Below are 20647 nucleotides of genomic sequence, written 5' to 3' on the forward strand. Positions count from 1 at the left end.
TATTATAAACCTTCTAGTCTATATGACAAAGTTTCTTCGGCCCATGATGAGTAGGAGTCCACCTACGGTGAGATAAGACCCAGGTCAAAAACTTGCTTATGTTTACTGGACCGAGGAGGCATGGCTTAGACCCAGCTACCTTTCAGCCTACCAGCACATATTGTGAGCTTAACTCTTCCTAAAGCCATTTGGGCTCCTTTCAGGTCAAGAGCAGGCAAGAAGCATTTCATGATCTAAGGCAGACAGAAGAGATGAGAGTTGGACACGGGCAGGTGGGGAAGCACAGGAAAACAAGGAAAGGTCTCTCCTTGAGATAGGAGGCACTAGAGACAACCAAGAGAAATATTAAAGCTAATTGGGAAATCTCTAACTAGTGTCAGGTTCCTTCAGGATCAGGCAGTGCTCAAGAATAAGATTTTTAGCCCATCCCCTTGGATACAGGTGTGTAAATCCCCAGCCAGATGGATCTGTACCCAGTTCACAGCTATCTCAAAAACGCCAGGCACTTGAAGGTATCCTGGGCTTATGAGATTTAACCATCAAACCAAAAGGTTTATTACCCTCCAAGTAAGCAATCTGTCCTAGCAAACAGAGAAACTCTAGTTAGCTGGGGGTTTTATGGTCCATATACTTCCTCATATGGAACTTTATATTGATCATGTCAATAAATAGTTACTAGTAAATAAAGAGCTTGCATGAGATGTTTGTACCTGATAGTGTAGGCAGTGCTTGAGGAACGTGGACTTTACCTGATCCAGACATGACCAGCAGAGCCATGGAAGAGAACCTGGCTGGCTCTCAAACACTCTTCTTACTCTGAAATGTAAAATGTGCCAAGGCTTGGGGAGGGGTTTGAAGAAGCAACATGTTCCGCAGAGGAGGAGCTGAATTTTTATATCTGGGAATGAAAAGGTAATGGGTCTGTCCTCGCAGTCTGACCCACCGTCAGGAACAGCACCGTCCCACCTGTGTGTATCTGGGATGTCTGCTTGTCACCGTGATGGTGTTTGAAGTGTCCATTCGTCACTGAGAGGAGGAGTAATTGGAGAGGTGATGAGTCTGCTTGGCTTACAAATCTGGTGGCTGATTTTTTTTTTTTTTTAATAAATGTGTTTCCTTTCAACAACCCACTGCAAACTAATTCTGAGTAGAGAATGCCACTTTTTCATCTCCTGATCTGCTTAAATAGCCAGTTCATTCTCCTCTGCGTGAGCTGAGCCCTGTGCAATCAGTGTCTCAAGTGGGGATAAATCCAATTTCATCTCACATCCACGTTCTGAAAACTGCCATCAAAATTGGTCAGAATGGATGAGTAGAGTGTGGCAGCCTGGGGGAGGAGGGGGTGACGGGACATTTCTAGTAGCTTTTAGTTTACTACTGAAACAGTGGGAGACCCCATGCAAAGAGGCCCCGATGCTGGAGGTGGCTCCGATGTCCCACGCTGAGCTGCAAAGTGGCTTCAGAAGCTGAGAACCTCCAAAGTGTGGCAAAAAGGGGTCTTCTTGGGGGACCACCTCTGTCCAGCATTGCTCACAAGTCTGGGCTGGATGAGGATATCTCTTGGCTCTCAAGTCCCCAGATGGGAGACCTTCTCTGAACTGCACCTGTGAGCAATCCCATGCCTGGATCTGCTCATTCACCAAACCAAATTTCACCACCCAGCGCTGCTTTCCTCGGCTGACTGGGTCTGAAGCTGCAGACCCAGTGCCCAAGATTGTGTGCGTCCCTCTAAGCCACTCGCAGTGTGATGCTGCATGCTTAATGCCCTTGCTCCTGTTTTCAACCGCAGCCATCACCACCTAAATATTCTTGGCCCAGGACTACTCTTTAGCTGCCACCTGCCTCTATTTCCTGAGCTGTAATTATAAATACATTTGCTAGTGGCTTACAAGCCCATGAGGAATGGGTGCTAAATCCCAGCCTCAGCTCATGGTGCTAGTACTAGTGTAGCTTCTGACCTCTGACTGCAGGAACATGCAACCCAGGGTCTTACTATTGAGTTTCCATCCTCATGACTGTCCTCAGCCACCTTCCCGGCAAGAGCTGACACAGAAATTAATTTTTCTCATCTTTCTGGCAGGGTGCAGCAGGTCTTGATGGGAAGAACGGAAACAAGGGAGCCAAAGGTGACAGAGGTCTTCAGGGGCAGAAGGGGAAGCCAGTGAGTAGCAAGAAAGGACATGGTTCATTTGGCAGGTGGAAAGAGGTTCTGTGCCTTTCTTGACCCCAAGTTCATTTCTCCTCCCGCACCTTACCTGCCTCATTACTGGAGTCAGGTCTTGCTCAGGGTGAATCTTTCCAAAAGAGAGATGAAATCACTCCCTAAACCTCCTGGAGAAGTCTCTAATGCACATCCTGGCCTGATTTTTAGGAGGATCCATTCTCTGGATGCCAGCAAAGAATCTGTCCATGTCTCTAGCGATAGACTTCTAAGTTTTGCCATGTTTTTCAACATGAGTTTTCCTTTGTTACTTGCCAAGGCCCGAATTTCAAGTTCCATCATGTACCAAGTCCAGTTCTCCTCGATGCTGACCTGCCTGATGGAGAGCGCAGGGAACAAAGCAATCATTTACTAAAGGCCTTATGGATCTCGCTTTCCTGGGACAAGCTGGTTCTCTGTCATAACAGGATGCCTCCCTTGCTCCCAGATAAGTTCCTGCACATGGATCCAACTTTGACTCCTTATTACTGAAAAACGCATCTCCAAAGCGATGCTCGGTGGGAACATGTCTTCACTTTACTTTCTGGAAACAAGCTGAAATCTGCTGGTGGTTTTTCTCTTTTGTTTTCCCATAAGAGAAAAAAAAAATACTAGGAGATTTTGGGAGGGTGCAGGAAAGGAAGACCTCACTGAAATTAATGAACATCCTCTAGATGATTCAGGTAGTGCCTGAAGGATGCAGGCTTTGAATGACAGACTCAATTTTCAGGGGCAGTGGCCAACAAAATCACTGAGGGAAACCATCTAACATCTCCACAGTGCAGGTCATCATGATTGTTGCCACTCCATTAGCTCCCAAACCTCAGTAGCATTCACTCCAACACGCAGGTCCTCAAGGGTCATTTTCCAAACGTTGCCCAGCGTAAGCTACAGACCCTGTCGTGACTCATCACAGCACTTTGTCCCACTTCACTAGCAGCCCTGTCACAGTCACCCATCTTCTGCAAGGTCATTCCCTGTCCCACCCCAGAGCTGGCTGCATTTCTAGCGACAAGGTGACCATGATCTGCAAATTTTCAAGAAGCCTCTCGTGGTTAAAAGCACAATATAAATGCAACATGATGCTATCACCAGGGCTATATTATTCACCTTTCAGGCTGTGCATATGTTTGTCTTTTTTTTATGTAGGGAGGGAAAGGTGATCCTGGGACCGCTGGTGACATCGGGCAGAAAGGAACAAAGGTAGGAGATGGATGAGATCCTGTGAAATCCCCATCCTTGGAGATACTCAAAAGCTGTCTGAACACGGTCCTGGTCAACCAGCTTTAGAGGGCCCTCCCCTCCCTCCTGAGCAGGGGAGTTGGACAAATGTCCTCCAGAGCTCCCTTCCAACCTCAACCACTCCGTGGTTCTGTGAAATAAAGGTTGGGACAAGCAGAGAAGAGAGCTCAGGCTCCAGTGAGGCTTATGGGGAAGGATGCTGTGAGCAAGGGAAGAGTTTGCAGCACTGCCTCGGGTTAGCTCTGTGCACACGCAGAGTTCCTCCCTCCTGCCCTCACCTTGATTTAAAGTCACCACCTGTGATCTGCTTTCTCCTCAGGGCTTACGAGGGCTTCCAGGACACATCGGCACTCCCGGAGCCAAAGGCATCAAGGTGAGCTAAGCTCAGGTTTCCGTCCTGCTCTAGATGCCCCATTTCCAGCATCGTTTCTGTCGTGGTTTAACCCCAGCCAGCAGCTAAGCACCACACAGCTGCTCACTCACTCCCCCCAACCCAGTGGGATGGGGGAGAGAATCGGGGAAAAAAAAGTAAAACTCATGGGTTGAGATAAGAACAGTTTAACAGGACAGAAAGGAATAAACTAATAATGATAGTAATAACAATAATAAAATGGCAATAATAATAAAAGGATTGGAAAATACAAAACAAGTGATGCACAATGCAATTGCTCACCACCTGCTGACCAACGCCCAGCTAGTTCCCGAGCAGCGATCCCTCCCTGCCCAACTCCCCCCAGTTTAGATACTGGACATGATGTCACACATTATGGAATATCCCTTTGGCCAGTGTGGGTCAGCTGTGCTGGCTGTGTCCCCTCCCAACTCCTTGTGCCCCTCCAGCCTTCTTGCTGGCTGGGCAGGAGAAGCTGAAAAGTCCTTGACTTTAGACTAAACATTACTTAGCAACAACTGAAAACATCAGTGTGTTATCAACATTATTCTCATACTGAATCCAAAACACAGCACTATACCAGCTACTAGAAGGAAAATTAACTCTATTGCAGCCAAAACGAGGACTGTTTCCCACTCATCCCCAGGATAGCATCATGCATGAAGAAGCCACCCTAACTCTGGCAGGAGAAGTCCCTCTTGGTAGCACAGAGCTGCAGGTTGCAGCACAGAGAGACGTGGCCATGCAGAGCAGGGAGCCATGGATGGGGAGTTTTTAAGGCTTGCAGGGAACTTTTTGATAATTTGGGGTAAAAAAAACCAGACCCTGCCCAAAACCCTGTCAGGTCTGTGGCTTAGCAACTGCCTGGACTTAATTCGCAATTACTGCTGGGCACATCACTCTGCTTGTCAGCACCATTAGCCCTTCCTCTATAAACAGGGATAATGACCCTTAATGGTCTTTTTACGAAGGGTTTTGAAAAGCTTGATAAGAAGTAAGGGAGATATTGATAGCTGAGCCAATGGGATATGTTGTTATTATTGTTGTTGTTGTTATTAATATCTTCCTTTATCAGCCTTGGCCTATTGGGTAAATGAAGTACTGTTCAGTGAATTTCCCACCTACTTTCATGTAGGTGGGCTTGGAGTCAGGACAGTCTAAAATTTATACTGAAGTAAGACTTTGCCTATATTTAGGCTTTCTGTTACCAGGAGTGTCATCATCATGTTCCCCCCTCAAGTACTGCTCACCTTGCCTTTTCGGAGCCAGTTTTCCCAATGTTTTAGGGCTTGTTTGTGCTTACAGCCCATCCACTGCTTTTTCATCCACAGGGAGAAATTGGCAGTCCTGGAAAACCAGGGATCCCAGGATCGGATGGACCGTATGGACCAAAGGTGAGTATCTAAATTATGCATCTGCCTACAAGTAAGAGGTTTCCAAAAAGCTTTGCGGGTGCTGCAAATCCACCTCTGCAACGTGCTTATTTCTTTCAAAGGGCACAGATGAGTTTTTTCTGAATCTGTTCCTATAAACCAGCATAGATCTGGGTGAAGATGCTTGGACACTAGGGTGGGGACCCCTTCACTCACCGCTGCAAGACTCAACAGGGTTCATCCACTCCAGCCCTGATGCTCCACAGACACTATTGCACATGTCAAGTAATCGAGATTTGAATGAGATTTCTTTCCGTCTCCTTGAGTACTGCACCAATGCGCAGGCTGAGAGACCCTGCTGGGTCACACTCAGTAAATAATATTGTAATCTGAAGAAAAGCTGGTTCATTCAGCAAATTGCAACCTTGCCAAGTCTGCATTGGCCATGATTTTATCTTGGCTCCTTCCAGGGTGAACAAGGAGCATCAGGGGACAATGGTGCCTCAGGGATTCCTGGGGAGAAAGGAGAAAAGGTTAGTACTCACCAGACTGCATCGAGCTGCCATTTATAAAAGAATAAATCCCACATCCATCAGGTCGAGTTAACAAAATTATACACTCTCTACATCATAGGTACCCTTTCCAGTGGGCAAATGTCAGCTGTCTGGAGCATTAAGCCTGGGACTGCAGTTGGAAAGGGCAGGAGAGGGAGGTCTCCTTAAATTCACCCTCTGCTGATGTATGAAACCCCAGGAGGGTGCCTGCTTAGTATGAGGAAAAGCCATTCAAACCCTTGAAGTGGGATTAATTGTGAGAGTTTATTCAACACTACCATGCCCAGGGTAAAGGGTGCCTGGGATGCTGTGGGGCAGAAGTGGATAACGCTGTTGCCTCCTGGGCACGCTGGACATGGGAGTGGGAAAGATCTCCAAGGTGACCTGCTCCCGGGCTCTGCTCTCAGATCCCTGAGGATTCCCCACCTTGATCACTCCCCACTGATCTTCCTTCTCTGCATTGCTTAATTTTTCCATTTTCTTCCCTAAAAGAACAAATTTAAAATTTGTACCTTTCCATAGAGGGAAAAAATGGGGTTTCAGTAAAAACAGTAACTGTTTTGAAAGAAAAAGAAAACGACACAATAATCCCAGCAGCCTCCATCAAGTCTTCTGGCATTTTCCAGCCCCTCAGGCCTTTCTCACATTCAACTCCACCATCTGGTCTCCAGCTGATTTGGGATCTTAAAGAATTTGTTGCTTTTATTGATAACACCTCTTCTGGTCCTCATCCCCTGATGGTCATCTGTGTCAAACACTAAGGGTTCTTCTCTTGTCAAGCAACACCTCTGGCTCACTAAGGCTCTGAACTGCGTACGGTTGGAGGCTGGGAGATTATTTCTGGGGAAATATCACTCCTTTCCTCTCTTGTTCTTCTCCTCTCCCACAAATATCTGCATTCAGCCACTGCTGAAGGCTGGCTGTCAGGTTGACTGGAGCTCTTTCCTTCCACTGTGTTTTATGGGAGCCTTTTCTGTTCGCAGAAGCTCCAGGAGAAAGCTCAATGGTGCAGATGAGTAGGAAATTTATAGTCCAGCTCTTGGTAACTTCCTTTCTCCTCCTCGGGAGTCATTGTTTTTTCCAGGGTTACAGACTAAAGGACTCCGCTTACTTCTGCAGAAAAATTTGGGCATTAGAAATTACTGGGCATCATCCCAGAGAGGGGGTGTCCTTGTCACCAAGCAGTGAGGTGCCTTCTCGACAAGTAAATGTGGAGAGCAAAGCTGAAATATCTCTACCAACCTACTGATGCTCTGTGAATAGCGCAACAGCAGACAGAGTGGAATGTAAATGGTCTCCCTTTATTGCCAATGCTATGAAAGTGTTTGGGTAATGTTTGACTGGCCCATCTCTAAAACCACCTGTGCTTGAACTGCTCTGTCGGTCATTCTCAGGGAGCCAAGGGAGTTCCTGGCCTGGGGGGCTTCAAAGGACAAATGGGATGGCCTGGGAAGACTGGAGTCGCTGGACCCGATGGACCTCAAGGGCCACGGGGTGAACCAGGGCCACAGGTGAGCAGCAAGCGGTCTGTAGCACGCCCTGAACCCTGGTGAGATCTGCACCTTACACCCTCATGTGACACAGCACCCCAGATATGTCCCCTCATGTCACCATACATCTCCCCCCCCTTATAAGCTGGCACCTGAGGTCTCCCACGTTGAGATGGCTGCAAAGTCTGCTGTCTTTCTGTGGGATCTTGGTCAACTTACTTCATCTCTTGGTGCATTTATCAGCGGAGATTTTTTTTTTCCCTCTCCTCTCTTCTTTTCCCATCTGCAGTGTAAGATGCGATCTCTCAGTGAAGAAAGGAAGGCTGATAATTTCAAGTTAGCAGGGTATGAAGTGCACCCCTCCTGTTGCTAATTATCTGGGGAGCTGGATGCCAAGGTTTCGGAAGGAGCTGGTGGCTTTCAGACCCCATTTGTGGGCCATACTTAATAAGTGTTTTTGCATGCAAGACATGCTGGGCACCTTTTGAAATGTAACAAAAAGACTTGGAAATGAGACATGCTAATACTGTTTATGAGCAGAAACATGCTGCCCCCAGATTCTATGGTAATGAAGAGTGTCTTGCTGCTGCCAACACAATGCAGAGGGACTATGCTAGAGATTAATGCTAATCACCTGCCCTTAGACAGCATCCATTAAGTAACAAAGAACTTTTCAAGTCAAAGAGGGCTGGAAATGAAAATACACTTCTCAGTTGTGCTGGTGGGACCGGACAAGAGAATAGATAAATTAACATGAAAGAACCAGGAACAAAAGAAAAGCTGGAGTTGGGTAACTACCTTAAAGACCAACAGTTATAGAATCACAGAATGGTTTGGGTTGGAAGGGACCTTTTAAGGTCATCTAGTCCAACCCCCCTTCAGTGCTCAGGGACACCTTCAACTAGATCAGGTTGCTCAGAGCCCCGTCCAACCTGACCTTGGATGTTTCCTTGAACGTATCCATAATGCCAGACTGTGAGTCTGGCAGATATTTGGTGTGCCATGTTTCACCCTTGAGTGGTGTATCCCTATATAAGTGTGTGCAAGGATTTAATCCTCGAGTATGTGTGTATATATATATATATATGTATGTAGAGACTGCGTGTACACACACACACATATGGTTTGTAAAACACTTGAGTTTTCTGCTAAATGGGAATTAGATTGTGCTGCTGCTTTGAAAACAAGGAAAGAGGTAGAGACTCTGGCAGGATTTTCTTCTTTAATCTATTATGGCCTGCTGAATTATTTCAGCCAAATAATCCAAACTCCAGCCACCAGTGATAATCCTTCACCAAGCGAGAAGCACATTCAATAGCGTAGAGAATTTAGCTGATGTGTAGCTGCATCTGACAGTTCAGGACTGTGCTGGTAAAGATACACCGGTGAAATTGCTTTGGCTTTTGAGGATAGAAGTTGGGACAATTCAGACCCAATTTTGTGTGAAAGTCTGAATGAGTCTGGACCTCATTAAATCAGCTCTCCTGGGTCTCAAAGGTCACCCTGTCCTAGAGCCCCTTGCAGGACTTCTGACTTGGGTGGTATAAACATGTCTATGTAGGCTTTATTGATTTTCAGCCTGGTTTTCCCCCATACAGAGAAGAGCATCACACGTTGGGAAAGCCTATACCCTGCTCTTTGGAGTCACAAAAAAGACCCAACACTGGGTTTTAAGTCTTAGGGAAGAAGTGGTTAAGGAAGGGAAAATGCAGGTGGTGCAGCAAGCTCCATGTTGCACTGATGGTCAGACTGAACATCTGTATTGTGTCCTGAGACACCATTAAATAAAGGCTTGACCTAGAGCAATCTGCTCTGTAGTACAAGGGCACAGAGGATGTTCTGGGCCTCCGGCATTGTTCAGCAGCCTGTAGCTACAGCTGAATCCCACCCAGTGCTTCACCACTGACAGGGTGATTATAGGAAGGACTGCCCCCGAGCCTTCCCCTGAAGGGGTGCAGGTGTAGAAAGATCCTTCCAGAACAATAAAAAATGGACTAGATCCAGCTTCAGACCATAGCAGCAACTTTATTCTGCTTTCCCTTGCTCCTCAGGCTGTACCTTGCAGTGAAAAATGTATCAAAAGAATCACAGAAGGGAGGAAGGAGCCGAAAGTACGAGATCCCCTCATGTATGTTTAAAAAGGCTGGAAGTTTTTATATAAGCAGTTACAAGCACTGCATGCTCAGAAAGCCGTGTATGAGATAATGAATGGCTTTCGTTTGGACACTGATTAAAGAGAGACTGTGAGATGCCACTTTCTACACCCACACTGCTACTTCTGTTTTCCCTAAATTAAAAGAGAAAGTCCCTGGGTCTGAACTGCAGCAGCAAGGCCACCCTCATTTCTAATGTGGGAGGGTATTATCTCCATCTGCAAGTCCTTCTCCTCCTGCTGAGACACCGTTTCTTAAATTAGTGCCAGGACAGACAGAGTGTCGGAGGGAGAAAACTGCCTTCTGCTCCTGCAGCATCCATCCTTTCTGCAGGGAGGGACCATAGGAAAGCCTCATGATTGCCCAGGATAGAGGGGGCAAAGCCCAGGCTCTGACCCATCACATCTGATTTGTTTGGGGAGCATCTGAGATCCAGAAGGCTCTAAGTATCTTCTACTGATGCCCAGGCTGGACTTTGGGGGGAAAATGCCAACCAGCAGTGTGGGATATTTCTGGAGGGTGCCCGGGCACTGCTAACTGAGCTCTTCTCTTCCTTTCTAGGGTCCACGAGGGAAAAGAGGGAGACCTCAGCTCTGCCTCAGGGGACCCCCAGGCATGGACGGGCAAAAAGGAGAAATGGTCAGTATGGGGATGAGCCAGCCTCGCCTCCCAGCGAGGTTCCTCACCTCCCTGCAGCAGTGCAGAGCTCTGCATTGGGGCTGGATGAACCCTGGGTTTAGGTTGCATTTCTTGGCTCTCCAAATTTTGCAACAACAAAAGCACAGAGAGCATTTTACTCCCGAGCACCAGGCATTGGGCACAGGCAGTGCTGCCTTCACTTCTGCCTGAAAGTGTCTCCAGCTGGGACAACTGCTCTGAGCCCTGGGGGCTGCCGGTTGTTTTATGTAAGACTTCTTTGGGAAAATATCGTATTTTGGGCCAGCACATCCTCAACTGTGCTTGCCATGGCAGACCAGGAGTAAAACAATGCTCAGTGCAGTACTTCAGTACAGAGGGGCAATGCTCAGCCTTCTAATGCGCGTCGGAGAATACAAACAAGAGATTAATCTCAAGATCCCAACCTGCAACCCACGTTCCAGGTCAGTCCCTACACACTGCAGGTCCTGCCAACACTGACTCAAGGGCTTTTTGCATCAGGAGGTGGCATTGCATTAGCTCCATGTATTGGTGGAGGGTAATGTGATTTCTCCTCGCGCTCCAGCCCCTGTAAGTGAGCATGGATTGAGAAAAATGACCATTGCAGCTTTAATTTAGATCATTCTTCCTGTGCTCCTTTTCCTTTAATATTTTTAAGCATTTTTAATCAACAAATCCAGTTTTCGCCAGTTCCGAGTGGTAAATTTTTCAAGGCATTTTCTCCTAGGAGGCAGAGCGCCCCATTGGCAAACCTCAGCATTTCCCTGTGTTTCATGTTTTCAGCACTGGGATTGCAATCCCAGTTGCAATCTTCTGCCTGGTCTGGTTCCCAGACATTCCCTGGAGGCCAGAGCCGCTCCACACCTCCACCTCAACCTTTGTGGTCCCTTACAAATGGCAAAGAAACCTGACTTAAACTGTAGGTGCTAACATCCTTATTGTTTGGATAGGGCCGAGCTCCCAAAAACTCTGGGAGCCTGAACCCAGCTCTCTGATACACACTTTTGTTCTTGCTTCTTTGCACGTGGATGAGCCCGTTCCTTTCTGCTCACTGAGCTACTCGCAGATATCCCTAAAATTTATAGGAATACATGTAAGCCTTTTTCCCAATCTCCCTTCCTAGCATATCCTTTCCTCTCTAAGGTGCACTTATTCTTGGAGCATTTAATGGTCAATCTACTGAGCTTTTGTAATGACTTAAGTGTTTTTAACAGGGTGAAAATGGTCCAGCTGGCCAGAAAGGAGAAAAGGGAGATCCTGGTCTTTCTGTGAGTACTTTAGCCCAAGATCACATCCTATTACAGAGACCTGAATAGAGAAAATAGGGCAAACTGCCCCTAAGAGGTATAGGGGAGGAGGGAAATGCTGAGAAACAGATTCATTCAGAGAATATCTGGGAAATGAGAGTGTTGGCCATTACCCAGAGACGTCAGACATGCACAGGCCGGGGTGGGAGCAGTGCTGGGCTGTAGATTCCAAGCCCAAACAACGACCCAGAGCCCGAGGCACATTTCCCTCTCCCATCCTCCCCATGATGCTTCAAAGTCGTGCTTGGCAGATAGGATCAGTGCCAATGCCTTAGGGCTGATCAAATACAAAGAAAGAGCAGGAGAGAGAAATGTGCCCCATTTTCAAAGTGATTAGGGAGCTGGCATTACTGCAAAAACTGCTGCTAGGGGTTTATAAATCCTCAAGAAGGAGAGGTTGACCCCCATGGGTCAGGGCAAAATCCCTACTGCAGCTCCCCTAACATTAGGGTCTCCAGCCTGTTGCCTGAGCAAATGTGTTTTGTGCCACTTGACTGATACAACACAGTACTTTCATCTTTCCAGTGTGTGGAGGCCAGGCAGGATTAGTTTCAGCATGGGTGTTATGGGCAAGGGTGCCCTATGTGTGGGCTGCTGAAAAGCCCAGCTCCCTATGTAGAAAGTGCCCCAAAATTTGTCATCCCTGCAAAGGATAAGAGGTGGTGACCACGCGAAGTGCAGTAGGACACGAACCATCACACATGGAAGATGCTCAACCGAAACAGTGGCAGCTGGCTGGCCCAAGGGTGAAGGGCAGACTCAAAATCCATGAGACCAGATGTCTTGTTCTGTGGGGAACGACGTTAGCTGGTAAAGAGGCAGAGAAGAACAAAATGAGGTGCAGCTACATCTCATCTAAACCTAGTGCTACAGCCCATTTCCATGGGTCAAGCCTGCAGTATAATTTGAGTAGCTCCTTTGCATGGATGCAAGTAGCTTGATGAAGCTTCTCAGAGGTAAGGGACATCTGAGAGACCATGGCTTCGGGGACAATGCCAAAGGGGTGAGGACACTCATTGGAAAGCCAGCCCGGACTTGAGGTGTGCCATGGTCCTCACGTTGGGCTGGGGATCCCAGCTCCTCATGGCAAGAGGAGCTGGCTACAGGATGGCCATGAATTTGCAAAGGGAATCATTTCCCTAATGAGCCACAAATCTTGAACCAAGGTCCCTGTGACACCAAATGTACATCTCTGGTCTTGGCCATACCCAAGCTGAGGTGGTTTCACCAGAGGCCACCTCCAGTGGGGCAAGCAGAGTTGGGATGGGGCAGAGAGTGGAGGGAGATGGTGCCGGGGTAGAAAATCACTGCTAACCTCTGCTTTCCCCCTGTGGCACAGGAGGAAGATGTGAAGGAGGTGGTCAGGAGCGAAATGAGAGGCAGATGTGGTAAGTCGGCCAGCGAGCCGTGCTCGGGGCCACCGCGCTGACACCTGCCAGCAACTAAATTGGAGCAATTTGACTGCTGGCACATGCTGGCTCATCAGAGCAAATATCACCCCATTAGCAGCAAGTGGAGAAGTGTCGCCTCTCCACGCTCAGAGACGAGTGCGGGCTTCTGGGCTGCAAGGTCTCTGCCATAGTCCTGACCTCCTACTCAAACTCTTAATTTTTTTCCCTTTAAACCCTCTCTCTTCCTGTTTCTTCCCACGTGGTTTTGTCAGCAAAGCTTTCCTCCCTGGTCATCTCCATTTCCCCACTGATTGGTGAAAAGCGCTGGGTCACGGGGGAAAGTTTGGAGCTGCATTTTGCCTAATAACAACCTTCTAATTCCTGTCTACTTTGTGGCACTTCTTGACACACAGACCTCTCCTCTCCGGCAGTGAATAACTGCCAACCGGCACAACAGCAGTAACAAAAAACACCGCACTGGGGATGGTTTTACCCCAGAATCACAACATCACAAGGGTGTCAGGCTTTGGGGATCTTGCTTTCCTTGCCCTGCAGAGGTCCAGCTACCTGATGGCCAGCAGAGAGCTGCCCCACTCCTGCCCCACTCCCTGGGGTCTGCCTATGGCCAGGGAGGGTTTGGATTCACCACCACTAGCTGAGATGCTTCAGCCATTAAGCTGGAGTCGCACTCATTTCTGCCTAGAGATGGTAGGGGGCATTTGAACGCTTTGAAGAGGGGAAAAAAAGGATGAAAAATAATCCATGACAGCATGTGCTGCCTGTAAAAATAATGATTTTGTTGAAAAATCTTATTTACATAGGGGAAAAAAGAAGTAGCAAACAAACTATGCCCTGTCTGTCTTACGTTTGCAGATTGTGGAGGTGAGTTGGGAAGGGTGCTCATGGAAAGGGGTAAGTCTGCTAATATCTACATAGAAATGCATGTGAATTCATGCAGTAGAGTAAAGGATGTTCTCCTTGCCCCAAAACAGCCTGAAACTGCAAGTGAAAATATGTTGTTAAGAATAAGTGCTTTTTTCTGTGATTCAGTGTAGAAAATGACCCGGGGTCACTGACTGCTTTTAGACCCTGGCTCTGGGGGGCCTTGAGAGGGATCTGAGAAAACAGGGTTGAGAGGGACACCAAGACGTCTCCTGCTTCCACTCTTTACTGCAAAACAGGATCAAAGCTATTCCTGACACCCAGCTTTAAAAGCTGCATCCACAGGAATACCTCTCCCTGCCCACGAAACAGACACTGTTGCTCTGCCATCCCAAACCATCAACACGATAAGCTCCAGTGAGGCGCCTATGGTGCATGTGTCTATTCATCATTTAAGCTCTCATTGCAGAGATCTAATCCATATGGTCCACGGGGTCTGGAGGACCAATGTGCCAACACCAAGGTAGACCCCCACGTTCAATCAGGAGCTCATCCTCTGTGCTTCAGGGAGGACTTGGTTCCTCCGTGTCTTTGCCTACATGCGTGCAAGAGAGTCAGGGTCTAGTTTTTTCCATGAGAGATACTGAACCAGGTTCTGGATCTCAGCTGGCCATAGTAGGTTTTGGAGATGCTCAACTCACATGAAGGCACCTAGAGGAAAGTTTCCAACTCTGGATCTCATCCTGGGTGTTGATCTAGTCGCCCACATATAAGCCAGTTTACGTATTCTGCTCGATCCTCTCTGTGGGCACAGGTGTCTCGTAGGTCTGTGTCATATCTGTTAACCCAACTTTGATGCCTTGGTTGCCCTGGGACATCTCATCTAACCTGAATTTTTCCTACTACATTTCAAGGCCATCATTAGACCTGGAAAGTGTCCCTCACCACAGCTTGTTTTTAATGTTTTAAACAGGAATAACAAAGGAGGAAGTTCAGAGCACCAATTTTACTCTAAATTGCAGTGAATCCATGTTCTCCAGGAATGGATTTGCTTTAATTTTTCCTTCATAACTGTTAGATTATTTTCTTTTTTTTTAGCCTTCATAACACATTGTTTCATAGTGTATGAAAGTAGAGTATTTTACAAAGCAAGGACTTTCTAAACAGAGAGGTGTGTCAAGAAGCAACATCCTTGCCCTGGATGTAAGAAACCAGTACAGTCATAGGTGCCTGGAGTAGCTGGGAACTCTGTTGGTGTGGGATATTCCCAATTATACTAGACATGAGATAGTCTTTTCTGGGCTCTGTTTCTGCTCCTGCTCTGTGTTTAGAAAGCAAATCTCTCAGGGTAGAGATCATCTCTCCCTGATGTCTATCCATGGTCCCATACCTGGGATCCTGCCTTTACCCCAGCCTCCATTTGCTTCTGTAATGTAAATAAATCAGAGCAAATGAATCCTGCACAGTGAATGCCCCTGGACACAGTAGCCTCCATGCTCCTGCAAAGGACAACCCTCGCTGAAGTGTTTTGCCTTCACGACTCAGGTGTTACCCAAGGGCCCTGCCTGTTACCTGGCTGGTCAATCCTTCAGCAAGGAGCATGTGGTCCTCTCCGTCCCTCATGCTCAGAGCATCATTTAGATAAAACAGTAAGTCAGCAAAGGAAAGCAAAGCCAGATCAAAACCACAGTGGACCACACCACAGATCATTAATCTGGGATGGATTCGGTCTGCTGGTCCACATTGCTTCAAAACAGGTTTCTGGGTTAACTTCGCACAGCCAGACTCCACTAGATGTGCTGTCCTCTACCTGCAAATGCTGTACATCCACCATAAAACCAGAACTCCTAAAATAGCTGATCCGCTAATGTGCCTGCCAGCCTGGTCCAGATCATGCTTGTCCCTCAAGGCACTGGGCATCAGACATACCCAGTATGAAGGACGATGGACCCACAGCCTCACACGCATCCAGACGTACAGCTGGACGTGCGTAACTTAGCTAACTCTTTTTGTGGATTCCCAGCCTTTTAGTAAACAGGTCTTACCTGAGAAGACTGGCAGTGCTCAGCACTTCAAGGGACCTATCTCATGGAGATGCTGATCCAGCAGCATTTAATTATCCATGTAGTTTTGATTACAACTCCATCCCAAGTGACAATGGGAACATGTCCATGCAGTCATGGAGGTCCCAAGGAAGCCCAGCACACTTCTTGGGAACCACTTCCTCAAAACCAGCTTTTATTCTGAATAAGTTTACCGTATCCCCTACTCCCTTCCTTGAGAAGACAGTACAATATCTCCTTAATTGCTTGCCCTTCTCTAGAGTATATGTCATTTGGAAATAAGTTGCCTACCTTGACCACATACCCCAGGGATCTGTAGGCTTTGGCCAATGAAACATTGTGTTGTGACTTGTCTCCCACACTGTGTTGTGCAGTGGCAGTAATTTTGTTGAGCTACAACCTATTTATCAAAGCATGGTGGCTTTCAAACTGTGGCACCAGATTTCATCCTCACTGACCCAGCGATTAAATCCACAGGTCTGGAGGCAGCTGAAATCAACAGGCAGCTCCAAGGGTATTTTCAGCCTCGGGAACACACCAGAAGGGATGATGAAAGCCAGGAAGAAATGCTTAACAAAACTCAGAGCATGACCATGTTGGTGACGTCGGTGAAGCCCTTCATGGAGCCACCTTCATTTATTGCAGGTAAGCGCAGCTGCATGGCTGCATGCCTTCCATCCTTCCAACTGTGGCAGCCACTATCTTCTGGAGCGCTCCATGAACCCGGTGCTAAATTCTCTTCCCTGGGACTGAGCAGAAATAAGGCAGTGATGGGATTGCCAGTGAGGGCTCCCACGCTGCGATGCCCCTGTGGTGAAAAGGGCTGGTCTGTGGCTTGGAGACGAGGTGAGCTGATGCCCCTGGCAGGGGCGGTGGGTGAGGAAAAAGCCAAATATGTGTGGTCTCAGTGATGATTCACCACCTTCAAAGGAATGCATTTTGAAAGGCTGGAAAGTGGCAGCCGTTTTCAGGCTGATTTTGTCCCCCTCTCCCCACCATGTCCTTTGCAACTTCTAGTAAAACTTCCTACCAGCCAGAAATTACATCTCTGAGACCAAACACTCGAGCAATTACAGACTATTTCTGCCTAGGGCCTCATGAACCATTTAATGGGTAAAACTACTGATTACAGCTAATGGGAAAAGAACCGGCTCTATTTCTGTCCCTTTGTGTTGCCCAAGAGAGAGGAGGAAAGAGCAGGGCCAAGGTCCTGCGCTGAAGATACATACAGTACAGACCTGATTGTACACCAACACCAGTGAGTTTGTGGCATCTCCTCACACTGCATCTACCTCTACACCAGGCAACTGGACAGGGAAAAAGCATGATCCAAGACTGGCCACACTTTTAGGTATTATTAGGATCTTGAGCAGCACCAGGCAGCCGAGGTGCAACCATCATTTTGGGGGATGAAGGCTGCTCAGCCATAGGGAGGTGAACTATGTCCTGCTCCTTGCCCATGGGTTCATGGCCCACTCTGTAGGCACAGCCAACGGGGTGGTTCCCTAGGAGGCTCCAGGACCACCTTGGGATGCGTTGGGACACAGTGTCCTGATGGAAAAGGCCAGGAGATGAGCTTGATGGGTACAGGGAAATCCATTAATGCCTGGCTGAGAATGGCCATCTTTCCAGGGAGAGGACAGGATGGGGCAGTTTTAGCTGCATTTCAGATCATCTACCCTTTCTTCCGACTGTAGCGAGCATTACTATGTGGGAATGCTTGGCCCAGCTTCCTGCAGACCTGACGATCAATATAGTTCCCTTGGCACAGAAGAGCTACCGGTCGGATATCATCCTCCTGTCCCCAAGGGATAATGGCTCATGGGTGGCTTTTCCGACTCCTATGGGCCTGCCCATCCCCTGAGATGCTGATGGAGGCATCGAGCAGCCTTTGACATGACTGGCTTGAGGGGTTTCTGGGTAGCGCTGCCCTAAATTTTAGCAGCAACCTGGAAATGAGCTTTACCCAGAAGTACCCATACAAGCTGCCCTCCTCCAGGTCCATCACATCCCCAGATCCATGCCACAGCCACCCATGGACCCTCTGAGCTCCTCATCAGGGCTTGGCTTAGAATCATAGAATGGTTTGGGTTGGAAGGGACCTTAAAGATCATCTAGTTCCAACCCCTCTGCCATGGGCAGGGACACCTTCCACTAGAAGAATCTTGATTTATAGGCAACATATAAAGTGAAAACATGATGCAGAAGGGCTGGGGGGAGGCGGAATAAGGATTATGGACTTGCTTGTGAAGGGCTTTCTGCACTTGGTGCTCAAAGTCCAAACACACTGCGAGACAGGGCAGGACTCAGAAGGACAGAGAGTTCAGGCTCATTTCTTGCAATTCAGCAAGTCAGAAATTAAGATGTGTCTGCTCAGGTTTTCTCACCAGGAGGAGGAGGGTTGGGTAGCATGGATGGAGCTGCCGCTGACACAGGCAGGGTGACAGCATCAGTGGTTCAGCTCAGAGAAAAAGGCACTCACAGGGCCAGATGCATCTCGGCAGAAGGGAGGCATCTAAAATGCAACATCCCGTGCTGGTACAATGGTCCTCCACAAACTCTGGTCCCCCAGCATCTATGGGGCAAAGCTTTCTGCAGACTGGCCATGCAGTAGCTAAGTGGCCAGTCAACACAAAAGCTGGCCAGTCAGCTCACCGGTTGGGCAATCAGCACATGGGCTGGCCAAATAGTCCTTCTACTCTTGAAATAATTTAAAAAATCCCCCACATTGCACTTTCATACTGAGCAAGACACCCCAATGTTACATAATTTTACACCCCAAAACAAGTCGTAGCCTATACAAGCTGTTGACCTACAGTTTATATGCGTTGACCTTTATTACCCATGATGGCCCTTTCCCAGAGCTTTGGGAAGAGTTTTAAGTCAAACCCGTTGATGGTGACCTCCATTTTTGCCCCGTGTAATCTGCTAAGGATAGAACAAATCCCCCAAATCCAGCTAAGCCTAGGACAGGACCCCAGCCATCACTGCCTTCCTCCTGCCCACCCCCAAGCACTCTCCTGTTGTCTGTTGTACATTGAAGACATCATCCATCTGGGTTTAAACTCACTTTATATCAAGGCAGCATTTGGGATCTGGGCAGTTTCAGATCGATGGGGCGTACTACAAGTTATTGAATCACAGCTGCAGCCGTCGCCAGCCGACAATCCCATTAAAGCCCGGGTCTGAGGCAGGAGGGCTCATAAATCGCTCTGCTAAATGATGAGTGCGGATAGGCGCTCTAAATGTTAACAGGATTCTGCAATCGGAGGGTTATTACTGCCAGATTACAATCGCTCCTGGCTTTTCAAAGCTCGCAGATTTACAAAACTCCGGCCTGACATTTATCTCCTGCAAACAACCACAAATACTTCCATTTTCTCTGACTAACACCCAACCTTTCTGACTGAGTTGTTTAACACCATTAAGAATTTTATTGCCGCCGGTTTCTCCCTCCCCTCCCCAATTGCTCTGTGACATTTATTAGGAGAACTTGTTAGCCAGAGGAAAGCCATGTAAGGCTCCAATGATATATATTTAAATGGTAGCTAATTTGTTTGCGTGCCCTCATTACGTGTGATTTCCATTTGCTTCCCCAGCGGCTCCCCGGGCACAGCAGATAACGGGTCCCTCTCAGCACAAGCGCCGAGAAGCCCACAGTCAATTACCAGGTGAAATGCACTGAATTAAGTGACATTTAAGGAAGTCACTTCCCGGGTGGGAAGTGCTTTTTGGCACTGGGATCAAGGGGACGTGGCGCTGGAAGAGTTACACATGCCGGCAAACAGAGGCTCAAAACTCTGTTTTGGACTTGGCTTAAAGCAGCCGCTTTTGCCCCAGAGCATTGAGCTGGTGGTGAAAAAACTGGGGGGTTGTTTTCACCCAATCCAGTGTGGTCCAGCCCCACCAGCAAAATACAGTGAGAGTCCCCCAGGGAACACCCCGAATGCCACCACCCTTGCAAAGACCCCCTCCCAGGACCCAGGGGTTAATCACCCCCTTGCAAAGGTCGGAGAACACCGTGATGGGCACCACGGGGGCAGAGAGTGCCCTGGAGCAACAGGGAGCCTCGTGCTCGTCCCACTATAGAAATCCACTGCTGGATGCCCCCCCCCTTGGTCCTTGCTGCCCCCTTTGCTCTGACAGCCCCATTGCTTCGGGGTAAGATGCTGACTGTGGGGCAGTGGGACTCCCTGGACCAGCCCCACGCGTTTGCCCAGGGTGGGAATCAGGGTGGCGGAGCGTGGCCTTTTCCCACCTGGGTCCAACACACGAGTGGGTGGGGGGGGTGTTTCCCTGCAGCCCCCTGCCTGCAGCCGATGGATGAGGGCTCCTGCCAGCACTACGCCCTGCTCTGGTATTACCACCCAGAGGCAAACGCCTGCCGGCCCTTCATCTTTGGGGGATGCCGAGGGAACAGCAACCGCTTCGAAACCAAGTGGAAATGCGAGCAGCGGTGCAAAACCTCAGCAGGTAAGGCAGCCCCTGAGCCCTCCAACACTCCTCTTCCTCCAACCAGGAGTGAGGTCAAAGCAGGAAAACCCATCCATGATCCACCCTCCTCCATTGCCTTACGGTGCCCCACCAGGACCAAGCAAGAAGTTGGAGGGATGCCTCCAGTTTGCAAGGTCTCATTCCCCTCCCATTCCCAGCTCACTTTGGTCCCCCCCCAGCCCCTCCCAGGAGCTCCTGGACATCTCCTCCCTTGGGCCACGTCCGCTTATGGAATGCAGGTGGACCTGTGGGTGACGAGGAGGGTCCCTGTGGGCACCAGCACTGGGTCCTGGTAGTTTGCACGCCTGGAGCTCGGTCACGTCATGTACTCTGAGGGCTGAGGTTTGCAGGAATTTGGGGGCTGGTGCCCTCTGAACCCTGAACTGGTCCATCCAAGCACCTCTCTGGGTTCTCCAGCCACCGAGGACTCCAGGCAGAACCTGAAGCTGG

At 48.5% G+C, this 20647-nt stretch overlaps 1 protein-coding gene across 1 annotated transcript in view; it reads left to right on the plus strand.

Annotated features, from left to right (window-relative positions):
- Positions 1–20647, plus strand: part of LOC128143461 (collagen alpha-1(VII) chain-like) — a 133465-nt gene that overhangs the window by 111190 nt on the left and 1628 nt on the right. The window contains exons 74-86 of the mRNA XM_052790685.1: positions 2081–2161; positions 3350–3403; positions 3762–3815; positions 5165–5227; positions 5677–5739; positions 7155–7271; positions 9965–10042; positions 11275–11328; positions 12707–12755; positions 13632–13670; positions 16181–16348; positions 19303–19374; positions 20006–20176. Of these exons, the coding sequence (XP_052646645.1) occupies positions 2081–2161; positions 3350–3403; positions 3762–3815; positions 5165–5227; positions 5677–5739; positions 7155–7271; positions 9965–10042; positions 11275–11328; positions 12707–12755; positions 13632–13670; positions 16181–16348; positions 19303–19374; positions 20006–20176 (1063 nt within the window). The remainder of the gene's footprint in view (positions 1–2080; positions 2162–3349; positions 3404–3761; positions 3816–5164; positions 5228–5676; positions 5740–7154; positions 7272–9964; positions 10043–11274; positions 11329–12706; positions 12756–13631; positions 13671–16180; positions 16349–19302; positions 19375–20005; positions 20177–20647) is intronic.

This window comes from Harpia harpyja, chromosome 6, assembly GCF_026419915.1.
Source record: "Harpia harpyja isolate bHarHar1 chromosome 6, bHarHar1 primary haplotype, whole genome shotgun sequence".
Classification (NCBI taxonomy): domain Eukaryota; kingdom Metazoa; phylum Chordata; class Aves; order Accipitriformes; family Accipitridae; genus Harpia; species Harpia harpyja.